The sequence below is a fragment of the Muscardinus avellanarius genome (assembly GCF_963383645.1).
Source record: "Muscardinus avellanarius genome assembly, chromosome: 3".
NCBI classification, from domain to species: Eukaryota; Metazoa; Chordata; class Mammalia; order Rodentia; family Gliridae; genus Muscardinus; species Muscardinus avellanarius.
The window spans coordinates 104,017,711-104,031,380 of NC_137788.1; the positions used below are offsets into that span (position 1 = coordinate 104,017,711).

At 37.2% G+C, this 13,670-nt stretch overlaps 1 protein-coding gene across 1 annotated transcript in view; it reads left to right on the forward strand.

The window, feature by feature from the left end:
• Positions 1-13,670, forward strand: part of SYCP1 (synaptonemal complex protein 1) — a gene marked incomplete at both ends in the record, with an annotated part of 133,624 nt that overhangs the window by 71,672 nt on the left and 48,282 nt on the right. Inside the window, 4 exons of the mRNA XM_080691508.1 lie at positions 3,372-3,489; positions 4,430-4,500; positions 7,819-7,900; positions 13,093-13,155. Coding sequence (XP_080547634.1) covers positions 3,372-3,489; positions 4,430-4,500; positions 7,819-7,900; positions 13,093-13,155 — 334 coding nt within the window. The remainder of the gene's footprint in view (positions 1-3,371; positions 3,490-4,429; positions 4,501-7,818; positions 7,901-13,092; positions 13,156-13,670) is intronic.

A 13,670-nucleotide genomic window follows, 5' to 3' on the forward strand; every position in this document is an offset into this window, starting at 1 on the left:
CTCTAGGACTTTATTGAAGAGAAGTGGTGATAGTGGACATCCTTGTCTCGTTCCAGTTTTTAGGGAGAATTCTTGAAGTTTTTCCCCATTTAATATGATGTTGGCAGCAGGCTTATTGTAGATTGCCTTAATAATGTTGAGATATGTTCCTTCTATTCCAATTCTCTGCAGTGTTTTTATCATAAATGGATGTTGAATTTTATCAAATGCTTTTTCAGCATCTATTGAGATGATCATGTGGTTTTTGTCTTTGATTCTGTTTATATGATGAATTACATGGATTGATTTTCGTATATTGAACCAGCCTTGCATCCCTGGGATGAACCCTACCTGGTCATGGTGAATGATTTTCTTGATGTGGTTTTGAATGCGTGTTGCTAGTATTTTGTTTAATAGTTTTGCATCCAAGTTCATTAGAGATATAGGCCTGTAGTTTTCCTTCCTTGAACTGTCTTTATTCGGTTTGGGTATTAGTGTGATGTTGGCTTCATAGAATGTATTTGGGAGAGTCCTGGTTTTTTCTATTTCCCCAAATAGTTTGAGTAGTATTGGGATTAGTTCTCCTATAAAGGTTTTATAGAATTCACTTGGGAAACCATCTGGTCCTGGGCTTTTCTTTGATGGTAAGCTCTTTATTGCTATTTCAATCTCTTTGATTGTTATTGGTTGGTTTAAGTGTTCTATATCTTCTTGACTCAGTTTAGGAAGGTTGTATTTATCTAGGCAGTTGTCGATTTCCTCCAGATTTTCCATTTTGTTGGAGTATCGTTTTTCAAAGTAGTTTCTGGTAATCCTCTGGATTTCTACGCTGTCAGTAGTAATGTCTCCTTTTTCATCTCTTATCTTCATAATTTGGGTTGATTCTTTTTTTTTAGTTAGGTTGGCTAGTGGTTTATCAATCTTGTTAATTTTTTCAAGAAACCAGCTTTTGGTTTTGTTGATTTTCTGTATTGTTTTTTTATTCTCTATTTCGTTAATTTCTTCTCTAATTTTAATAATTTCCCGTCTTCTGCTGGCTTTGGGGTTCAATTGTTCCTGCTTTTCAAGGGCTTTGAGGTGTGTCGTTAGGTTATTTATTTGAAGATTTTCTGTTTTTCTTATGTGAGCACTCAGTGCTATAAATTTTCCTCTTAATACTGCCTTCAAAGTGTCCCAGAGGTTTTGATATGTTGTTTCTTCATTTTCATTTGTTTCTAGAAATTTCTTGATTTCACCTCTTACATCTTCTATGACCCATTCTTCATTCAGAAGTGTGGTGTTCAGTTTCCACATGTTTATGTTGTTTCTCTGGGTCTTCTTATAGTTGATTTCTAGTTTCATTCCATTATGATCTGAAATGACACAGGGAAGTATGTAACATTTTTTAAATTTGCTAGTGCTCATTTTGTGTCCCAGGATGTGATCTATTTTGGAGAAAGTTCCATGAGCAGCTGAGAAAAATGTAAACTCTGCTGTAGTTGGGTGAAATATTCTATATGTGTCCAACAGGTCCATTTGGTTAATGGTGTTCTTTAGTTGTGAGACATCTTTACTGACCCTTTGTCTGGAAGATCGGTCTAGTATTGTGAGAGGTGTGTTGAAGTCTCCCAGTATTATTGTGTTGGGATTTATGTGTGACTTCATGTCACAAAGAGTTTGATTTATGAAAGTAGCTGCCCCTATGTTTGGGGCATAGATGTTGATTATTGTCATTTCCTCTTGCTGGACTATTCCTTTTACCAGTAAAATGTGACCTTCTTTGTCTCTTCTAATAAGTTTGGGTTTGAAGTCTAACTTGTCTGATATCATATTTGCTACTCCTGCTTTTCTTCGAGTACCATTAGCATGGATCACCTTGCTCCAGCCCTTTACCTTGAGTTTGTTCCTATCTTTACTTGTAAGGTGTGTTTCTTGTAAGCAGCAGATGGATGGATTCTGGCTTTTAATCCATTTTGCCACTTTATGTCTTTTTATTGGGGAGTTGAGGCCGTTTACATTCAGTGTGATTATAGAGAGATAATTTTTAATTCCCAACATGTTAAGATCTTATTTCTGTTTAAGATACTGTTTATTCTTCTTTGCTTAGTTGTCTGCTGGATGGGAATTCTTGTTTCTTTGGTTCTGGCATGTATTACCCATTTCCTCTTTGCAGTTAATCTCCTTGAGTATTTTCTCTAGCACTGGTTTTGAAGACATAAATTCCTTCAGTTGCTGTTTGTCATAGAAGCTTCTTATTTCCCCATCTAATTTGATGGATAGTTTTGCTGGGTAGGAAATTTTTGGCTGGAAGTTGTTTTCTTTCAGAGTTTGGAATATGTTACTCCAAGCCCTTCTGGCTTTCATAACTTGGTTTGGGAAGTCTAGAGTGATTCTAATTGGTTTGCCTCTGTATGTCACGTGGCCTTTTGTTTTTGTTGCCTTTAAGATTCTCTCCTTGGCTTCCACATTAGTCATTTTGACAATTATGTGGCGTGGGGATCCTCTTCTCTGATCCTGTCTAAAGGGAGTTCTATAAGTTTCCTGGACCTGTGTATCGACCTCTTGCTCTATGTTTGGAAAATTTTCTGCTATTACTTTCTTGAAGAGATTGTTGGTCCCTTTGGATCAACAAAGGGATCTGCTCGGCTGCTCTGGCTGCTCCACTCAGCTGTTCTGGCCGCTCAGTTCTGGCTGCCCCAGCTGCTCCGCTCCGTGGCTCCGGCCACTCCGTGCCGCCGCTCCAGCCAATCCGCGCTGCGGCTCTGGTTGCTCCACCTGTTCTGGCTGCTCCGCTCGGCTGCTCTGGCCGCTCTGCTCGGCTGCTCTGAACCGTGGCTCCGGCTGCTCTGCACCATGGGTCTGGCCACTCCGGCAGCTCCGGCCGTTCCGCGACGTGGCTCTGGCTGCTCCGGCTGCTCAGGCCGCTCCGCTCCGCGGCTCCCCCCAATCCGCGCTGCGGCTCTGGCCGCTCCGGCTGCTCCGGCCTCTCTGTGCTGCGCGGGCGGGGCACTTCAGGCTGGTTTTTTTTTCTGGTGTCTTGTTTTTCCAGCCCTTTTTCTCTGTCCCTTGTATTTACCGTTTTTATTTCTTTGCTGGTGGTGTTTTCTGGCTCTGAAAGGCACTGGTTTTGTGGTAGTAAAGTTGGATTGTTAGCGGGACTTGTAAGTGCCGCTTTCCTCCGTCGCAATCTTCCCGGAAGTCTGGAAAAATTTAAAACATGTACAAAGTAGAGGGAATAATGTAATGGATCAGCATGGACCTACACCTGCTTCTGGAATTACCAACTACTGGCAAATTTTGTTTTATTTATATACCTAGCTTTTCCTTTCTGTCTCCTAAGATTATATTGAATTAAATCTTATGCCATTATATTATTGCATATGTAAATATTTTTGATGTAATTTAAAAAATAGGCTTAAGAACACCGAATTGGCTGCAAGTTGCAACAAGCTTTCACTAGAGAACCAAGAACTAGCACAAGAAACAAGTGATATGGCACTAGAACTCAAGAAGCATCAAGAAGATATTAATGTGAGTTGAAAATGAAAATGCTACTGATCACTTCTCAGCCTTTTGGCTAAGATCAAGTGTGAAAGTACCACTGAATTAGTTTTTATCTCTAAAATTAGGGAGTTTTAGCTGGGCATGGTGCGCACACTTGTAATCGCAACATTTGGGAGGCTGAGTCAGGAGTAAAGAATAAAAAATTGGGCTAGGAGTGTAGCTCGGAGGTAGAATGTCCCTGGGTTCCGTCCCCAGTACTGGGGGAAAAAAAAAAAGGAGGAGGGGAGGTCTGTAGATTACCTCCAAAAAAAATGATTATTTTAGAGATTAATCTTTAATCTTAGATGGTAATAATGACCCACAGAATATAGAAGCTATCTATAGATAAACTTATTATAATTTTAAGCATTAAGATTTTTATAAAGTATTTAGTCAACTATTATTAAATCAGAAGACTGTGGAAGATACAATGATGACTATAATACCATTTTTTCTCAAGAGTTTACAACTTAGAAAAATAGCTAAGCACTCAACTTAAAATAGCATAGTATATCATATGTGTTTTAATGGGACTAAGTGTTATTGGAGGTCACAGTATTTTGCCTTGGTGGAAGGAGAAAGGTTCAGAGAACATAGCATTGAGTTTGGCCTTGAAAGTAGAATTATGAATTCAGTAGGTAATAGTGAATGGAAAGCGTTTCTTGAAGCAGAACAATATGAACAAAGGATATGAGACTCAAAATACCATTAAGAATTAAACATGTTTAGTTAGCTGCTATATTGAGAGTCTTAGAAGAATAATTAATATAAAACTTGAAAAATAGTGTGGAATTTTCAAGTAGCTCATTTCCTGCTTATATATAGCTAAATAAATTTTATGTGACAGATAAAGATTTTAAATATTATTTTCAGTTTTACTTTTGTTGAAACAATTACTTGATATAAACAATGTTGATTTTCTCTTCAGAACAGCAAAAAGGAAGAAGAAAAGATGTTAAAACAAATAGAAAATCTGGAAGAAACAGAAACACATTTAAGGCAAGACTAATAAGTTGACCTTTTTGTCTGGCAAAAGATTTTAGTATATCTGTTTTATTTGTTATGGTTAATTTAGATTAAGCTTATGTTGAGTATTGTATAAAGTAAAAAATTGGACTTAAATGACTGTTTTTGAGTTTTGCTTAATACTAAAATTATAAAAAGTGTTTATTTTATATTTAGTGTTGAAAATTAGTGGAATTAGATGGAAATTAACTTTAAAGCATCACAAACCTAATTATTTAATATTTAATTAAGAAAAAGTACACAAATTAGTTGGGTGTTGTTCTCTTAATCTCAATACTTGGGAGGCTGAGATAGGAGGTTTATATATTAGAGGCTAACTTAGGCAATTTAGTGAGACCTGATCTCAAAAACAAGAAATAAAAAGGGCTAGAGGTAAAACTCAGTGGTAGAACACTTCTGGGTTTCAGTTTCTAGTACCACACACACACATATAAAAAGAAAGTACATTTGTCATATTCAAGAAAATATAGAAGAATTTTTAAAAAGTTATTTCTAATCATACCAACTGTTATAATATTGGGGTATAATTTATGCCCATTCCTTTTTTTTTTTTTTTTTGGCAGGTCTGGGGATAGAACCCAGGGGCATTCAATCTCTGAGCTACACCCCCTGCCCTATTTTTTATTCTTTTTTTGAAACTGAGTTGTAGAGGGCCTCACTAAGTAGGTGGAATTACAAGCATGTGCCACCACGCCCGGCTTCATTCTATGTTTTTTTTTTTTTTTTAATAGAAAATCACTGTTGGGTGGTGCATGCTTGTAATCCCCATGCTTGGGAGAGAGAGACAGGAGGATCGAGCAGGTTTGAAGCCAGCTGTGCTGGCTTAGGAGACCCTGTTTCCAATTAAAAATATAGAATAGGTCTGGGAGTGTAGCCCAGAGATAGAAGGGTTTCCAGGAACCTCAGTACCACAAAAAAAAAAAGAAAAAGAAAAAAAAAGAAAACCACTATAAAGATCCAGATAATTTTATTTATTTTATTTTTAGTACTAGTGGTCGAACCCAAGAGTGTTCTTTCTCCTAGTTATACCTCCCCAACCCTATTTAATTAAATTAAATTAATTAATTAATTTATTTATTTATTTTATTGGTGCACTGTATTCATACATCATAGTGGGATACAAACTTTTGTAGACATACCTGCACACATCGCCCAGTCAGCCCCCACCCGATCCCCACCCCATTCCCTCCCCATCCCTCCCTCCCATGCTTGGCTTAGTGGTTGACATCTAGTATTATAGCAATTTATCCAAAATTAAAATTGATAATCTCACGTAACAGTTTCATTTGTCTGACCCAAGCTTTTGATGACTTAAAGATAACATTTCAATATTTCTTTTTACTTTCTTTCTTACCAGAGAATATTTTTTTCTATTTTTTTTAGGTGAAACTATCATATATTTATATATTTATTTTTCAGAAAAAAACTCTATCCTAATATGGAAAATGGACTCTAGATACCCAAAACGATCTTGAAAAACAAAGCTAGAAGATATATATTTTCTGATTTCAAACCATATAAAGCTACAATAATTGAAACAGTGTAGTACTGTTCTAAAGGCTGATATATAAACCATTGGAGTTAAATAAAAGCCTAAAGCTAAATTCTTCCCTATATTGTCAAGTTATTTTTGACAAGGTTTCCACGAACATTCGGTGGTAGAAATAATAATATTTTAACTAAATATTGTTGAAACATAATAATTACATGGAAAAGAATAAAATTGGACCCTTACCTAATCCCATATACAAATATTAACTCAAAATAGATAAAAGACCTAAATATAAATCTTAAGACTATAAACTTTTAGGAGAAAATCTGGGTCATAAAACCTCACAACACTGAAATTGGCATTGATTTCTTGGATATGATTTCAATGGCACAGGCAACAGAAGAGTATACAAACTCCCTAAAAAAAAAAAATTGTATTTTCCTAGATTAGAAACTATGCGTTCATTTTTGGAATGATCATCTTCTAAGAGCGAGATTCTGTTCTCCATGTGGTCTAATCGGTTGTTTGTGCTTTGAATTGAGGCCTTTATTTCATTAATTGCATCCTTTATCTCTTTTTGGCTCTCTCTGAGTTCTTTTCAAAGCACCTCTATTATTTCTACAGTTATTTTCCTGATTTGATCTTCTAGAAATATCTGATTTTCTGTCTTATTGGGTTCTGATGTTGTGGGGTTGTGGGCATTCATTGTTCCAGTGTTATTCCTCTTTCCCATGATTTCGGAAGTTTGTGCCTTCTCTGGGTTCTTCCCTTGGGTGACTATGACTTCACTTAAGGTGTTCTAGATCTCGAGTCAGTAGTATCTCAGACCCCACTACTCCTTTACTGGGTTGTATCACAGAGTCTCCAACCCAGAGAGTCTATAGAGGCTGCTTTAGACTGTGGGGGGTGCCAGGTTGCACGTTCTCCTATGGTGTGATATCTCTGCCACCGCCCCTCCCCTACTGGGTCAAGTCCCAGGGAGTACAGTACTGGGATTTCTCCTCTGTGGCCTGCAATTTGACTCACTGTTCTTAAGTACGCAGATGTAGCTGTACTGGATTCGGTGAATTCTCTGCTGCTGCTGCCCGTGGCAATATGGCGTCGCTGCCACGCCCTTGGCCGTGAGGCTGGCGTATTTCTTCTTGGTTTTGATTTCCACTCTGAATCCCTGCGGCGTATGCTGAGCTCAGCCATTGGGAGCTTTAGATTTTACCTGCAGCGAGAAATCCCGCCTGGCTGTTCTGCAGTGGCTCACCTCGGCTTGCTGTAGCCGTCTGGTGAATTTGCCGCTGCCGCCGGCAGTATGGCGCTGCTGCCGCGTCCTCGGGCATGAGGCCAGTTATCTCCTCTGTGGCTCTGAGCTCTGTTCTCAGTCCGCTTTCTCTCTGGAGCCTGGTGATTTTTTTGTTTCTGGTGATGGTGTTTTCTGGCTATGAAAGGCGCTGATTTTGTGGTAATGGAGATTGGTTTTTAGCGGGGCTCTTAAGCCCCGCTTTTCTCGGTCGCCATCTTCCCGGAAGTCCCCTATTTTATTTTGAAACAGAGTTTTGCTAATTGCCAAGGCTGGCTTTGAACCTGTTAACTTTCTTTCTCAGCCTCCCTAGTACTGGTACAACATGTGCATGCCACCATGCCTGGTTGGACCCAGATAATTTTAAAATAAATATATAAATTAATTAAGTGTGGGAATGGACGTATTCCTGGTTGTAGTTAATGCATGAAACATTACAAAAAATGAAAATATAAACAAAAAAATAGACAACCATTAAAAATAATGTCACTCTTCCATTTCCTTTTAGGAATGAGCTTCAATCTGTGAAAGAAGAGCTAAAACAGAAAGAAGATGAAGTTAAATGCAAATTGGAGAAGAGTGAAGAAAATGTATGTTGTGTTTGTTTGCTTGCTTACTTCTGTGTGGTGTCAGGGATCAAACCCAGGAATATAGGTCCCCAGTTCTCTTTTTTTTACTCTGAGATAGGTCCCCAGTTCTCTTTTGTACTCTTTATTTTGAAACAGGGTCTCACTAAGTTGAGAAGGGCCTAAGTAGCTGAGACTGGTCTTGAAGCTGTGATCCTCTGGTCTCAGCCTTCCCAGGCACTGAGATTACAAGTGTGTTCCACCACACCCAGCTTGTATGTTATATTTAATAATAGTTTGTATTGAAAATCTCAGATCATCAAAAGTATATCAAAGTATAATATCAAATTATATTATTGTGTAAATAGTGTTGTAGAGATTGCTGTAGATCATCAGCCTTAAAAATAATGGCAAAAACTTGTATTATTTTGCTTCTACGATCTATATCTGAAAGAAATAGTGGCATAATCCTAAATTTATTAATACATTTCCAATATTTAAGGCTTATTTGTATTTCTAGGCTAAGTAAAAGGCTTATGCTGTATTAACAGGGAATATACTAAAAAGTAGGTGTTGGGGGTGTAACTCAGAGGTAGAGCAGTTGCCTAGTATGTTCAAAGACCTGGCTTTGATCCCCAGCACTGAAAAATAAATGTTTGTGTTGCACTTTGGTGAATATGATTTAAACAAGTTGAAACAGAAGATTTTAGGGAATAATATCACAAAACTGGAATTACACAAAGTATATGACATGATTATACAATATAGTATTTAATATACAGAGTGAGAGAGAATTAAGCCAAAATAGATCAAACTAGGCGATGAAGGCGTTGTGTAATTTCATACAGTTAACAAGAATTATATATCACCTGCTATGTGCTAGTCATTGTTCTGGATACTGAGTTTAGATTTTATTTTCTTTGGTGGATATTAGTGATCTAATATATTGGGAAAGTGACACCTTTTAAAATTTGAGAATGGGGAGAGATACAGGGCACTGAAATCAGTTGAAAGCCTATTAAAATAGTCTCGAAGGCTCTGAAACAATTTTGGATAAGACTGACGTATTCTCCAGTCTTTACTTACTTACTCCTGAACAAATCATTGTGGCTAGGGAATAAAATAATTTGGCTAGGCTTGAGCTGCACACCATTTCCTGAAGACAGAGTCACCTCCTATCAAACTGCATGAAATGAGCAGAATTGCTGTGGAATTTATAGTAAAGAAGTTCTTGCAGGAAAGGATATAGGCCAGACCAAAACATAGTTCTTTATGGATGCTATTTGAGCCCATAAAAGGACATCTAATCTAAACCGGGGTATGGTGGTTTGTGCTGGTAATAGACAGTACTTAGGAGACTGAGACAGGGAGATCACAGGTTTGAAGCCAGCTTCAGTAATTTAGTGAGGCCCTCATCAATTTGGTGAGAGCCTATTTTCAAATAAAAAATAAAATAGGGCTGGTGGCATAGCTCAGAGGTAGAATGCCCCTGGGTTGAACTCCCAATACCACAAAACAAAATAAAACAACACCAAAAAAAAAAAAAGGACATCTAAACTTGTCAGTGCAAGCTTCCTGAAGAAGTGATATTCAGTTCACTTAAACTAGTAGCTGTAAGTGGGAACATAGAGGGATGGACACAAAAATAGTAGAAGAATATTCCAAGTTAAAAATACCTCACACATTATCTAGGAAGACATGGGAGTTGTGAGAAAGCATGGCATATTTAAACAACTACAAAAAATTTGTTGTGGCTAGATGTGGGGGCTCATGCCTGAAATCATAGCTTCTTGAGAGGCTGAGCTAGGAGTATTTCAAGTTCAAGATTAACCTTGGTGATTTAGGGAGACCCTCTCTCAAAAATAAAACAAGATCTGGGAATGTGGCTTAATGGTAGAATGTTTACTTAGCATGCTTGCGGCCCTGGGTTTAATGCTTAGTAACTTAAGAATATAGATATTCTTATATGTGTGTATGTATATGTATATATGTAAATATATATGTATATATTTGCTATATGTACTTATATAGGCTGAAAAATAGAGCTTAAGAGTTTAAAGAAATAGTGGAGAGAATGGGAAAAGATGAAGGTATGCATAGATGAGGGTAAAGAAAGATGCAGGTAAATCATTTAAGCCATATCATTTGTATATAGGAGTTTGAGGTTTTTGAAGAGTTTTGATTTTAGGATTTTTAATATTTATGCTTTAGAAAGTTGTAAGACTATTGGAATAACCTGAGGATGAATGAACATTTTTAAGGGCTTGCAGTGGACCAGACACGTGTGTTCTGGTCTTTTTAACATAAATGGAATTCAGTATTGTCCTGATTTATTAATTAGAAAATTAGTCTTTCAAAGGGTAAAAACCTTCAAAATATTATATGGCTGATAGGTGATAAAGCTGATCTTATGCAGTCTTTAGGATCTTTCATATTAACCCATACCTAGAATAAACTATTTTTCTTTCAGGTCTGTATTTATGAAATTTAACCTGAAAAATGAATTTAATTCACTAAATACTTGATATGTAATTCAGTACTTAAAATTTTATCAGAAGCTGCTTCAAAGCACTATGTTGTTGGTGACAGTAAAATACAAATTTGATGTTTAGTGTAAAATCAGAATCCTCTGCTAAGTATTTAAAATATGGTCTATTTTGCTAATGTGGAAGATAATAGTGATGAATCAAGGAAAAAAACAAAATGTATAACATATTGTTGGCATACTTCAGCTTTTCATGGTTGGATTTCAGCTAACTTATTGAAATTGTTTTGGTGGTACTGGGGGTGGAACCCAGAGGCTTTCTACCTCCGGAATATACTCCCAGACCTTTTTTTAAAAAAATATTTTATTTGGAAACAGGGTCTCACTAAGTTGCTGAAAGCCTCACTAAGTAGATGAGGCTGGCTTCGAACCTGCGCAATCCCCCTGTTTCAGCCTCCCAAGAGTGGGGATTACAAGCATGTGCCACCATGCCCGGCTTTATTGAAATTGTTTTGCATAAAGAATTTAAGTTGAAGCCGGGATTGGTGGTGCATGCTTGTAATCCCAGCATTCAGGAGGCTGAGACTGGAGGATCACGGTTCGTGGACAGCCTCAGCTACTTAGTGAGGCCATCTGCAACTCAGTGAGACTCGGGTTCAAAATAAAGAATAAAAAATAGGGCAGGGGGTGTAGCTCAGAGGTCGAATGTCCCTGGTTTCCATCCCCAGACCTGCCCAAAAAAAAAAAAAAAATGAAGCTGGGTGTAGTGGCACATGCTTGTAATCCCAGCATTCAGAAGGCTGAGACAACTTGGATCTCAGTTTGAGGACAGCCTCAGCTACTTAGGGGGACCAGCTCTTTGCAACTCAGTGAGACCCTGTTTCAAAATAAAGAATAAAAATAGGGCTGGGGTATAGCTTGGAGGTAGAATGCCCTGGGTTCCATCCTCAAAAAAAAAAAAATTCTTTTAAAAAATAGTTTGCCATTTAATTTTATTACTGCTTTTACCCAGTTCACTACCTTAGTTCATATATTATTTCTTACCTACTTTTCCAGAGTCCTAATTTCCTCATCTCTAAAATAGGGTCAATAATTACCTGTCTTTTATATATAATTGGGTTTTTACATGGTTCAGATTAATGTTTGTGAAAGATATGTTTGAGGCACTGTACATATTTATACGTTGTTACAGTTAAAATAGTGCTGTGGGCACTTTCCCTTCTATTCAACTAAGATTTGTTAAATAGGGAAATTAAAACTAATAGATTGGTGCAGCTTTAACAAGTCTTTATTACAAAAGCAGTAGGAAATAGAGAAATCAGTGCACAGGCATTCTGGAGATCCCCAAAATGGAACTCTCCTTCTCTGAGGCCCCAGCCCTTAAAAACACTTTTTTTTTTTTTTTGTGGTACTGGGGTTCCTGGAAGCCCTTCTACCTCTGGGCTACACTCCCAGACCTATTTTCTGTATTTTTGAAACAGGGTCTCTTAAACCAGCGCGGCTGGCCTTGATCCTCCTACCTCTGCCTCCCAAGTGCAGGGATTACAAGCGTGCGCCACCACGCCCAGCATAAATACTGTCTTCTTATGGGTGGGTTCTTACCAAGGCAATGGACTAGTAACTTATTTTGTGGCTAAGTGGTTCCTCTTTGTCTCCGGGTATTGCAGTTACTAAGTTCAGGGGTCAATAATCTACTTGGCTTCCGCCTCTATTGTATTAGGCAGTATTGGTTGCTCACAATTATGTGTGCTTTAAAGTAGCACAGAGTTTGCATTTCTGGATCCCAAAGAATAGGAGGGAGACTGATTAGAGCCAGTGTAGCTGTGTATAATTTCTAAGAGCAAGGCTTAACGTTTTTTCTCTGTTTGGTTCTGAAATGCACCAGGCAGAGACACTGTGATCTTAGGGTTTTCAGTTGTCTCTACATATTTTGGGACTAAAGGCTTTGCTCTGAGTAAATATTAGGACAAAGGGCAGAGGGAGAGAGCTCAGCAGTGTATCAACTGCTTGCCGTCCCTGCCTGAGTGCTTGCTCAGCACCCAGGCTCTGACTGCTTTTTATATTTTGGTAATTAATATGGGAAAAATTTTCTAATTCTGGCACATATTGACAATTTAAAAAATTCAAGATAATCTGGGAAATCAAATACAGTACTGCAAAGTAGCTGGGCACAGTGATGCACACCTGTAATCCCAGCATTTGGGAAGCTCATACAGGAGAATTGCAGGTACAAGACTAGTCTCAGTAACTTTCCAAGACTCAGCAACCTAGCAAGACCCTGTTTCAGAACAACGACAACAAAAGGCTGAGGGTGTAGTTTGGTAGTAGAATGCCTCTGGGTTCAATCCCTAGTACCATATACAAAAAAATATTGCAAAGTAATTTTGAGCTAAGAATGATGAATATTGACATAATATAGATGAATATAAAGGTGATTTGTGTTTATAATTGGCAGATAAAATTGTATAAATATATGGTGTTCAAAGTAATATTTAAATACTTATACATATATACACATATTGTGGGATAATTAAATCAAGCAAGTCTATATCCATTACCTCACATGCGAAGGTACTTTTTTGGGGAAAAGTATACTGAATTATTTCTGGGAGAACTGATAACTATCTTTTTGTAGAAATATAAGACTTAAGTTTTATAGTTTTATTTCTAAATGATGCAGAATAAAATTGAAATTTTATTAACATTTTAATTTAATGTCAATTTATTTTAGGCTCGAAGTATTGAATGTGAAGTTATAAAAAAAGATAAACAAATGAAGATATTAGAAAACAAGGTATTTTCAAATTGTAAAATGTTTGAGAATAGAAACTTTATAGTAATATAGGTATGACTACATTCTGAAAGACCAGCCTTTATACTGTTCTGCATTAGGAAATCAATTTTCCCTTGTAAGATTTGAGGGGTTTTGCCTATTGTTTTAAAGAGCAAAATTTCATTAAATAGCTCCTTAGCTTTTTCTTCCCTTTCCTTAAAATGTTATACTTCATAAGTAGTTCCATTTATATGGATATACTTAAAGTGGCAAAATGCTTTTAGAAATTATTGTTAGATATCTCTCTCATTCCTAAAATGAGAGAGCTACAGAAAATTTTCCACTCTATGTGAAGTGTTTTTACTTGCCTGGTTGCTCGTTTATTGTTTGATGGTACCGGGGGTATAGAAACCCAGAGGCTTTCTACCTCCAGGGCTATACTCCCAGACCTATTTTATATTTTATTTGGAAACAGGGTCTCACTAAGTTGCTGAGAGCCTCACTAAGTAGCTGAGGCTGACTTCGAACCTGTGTAA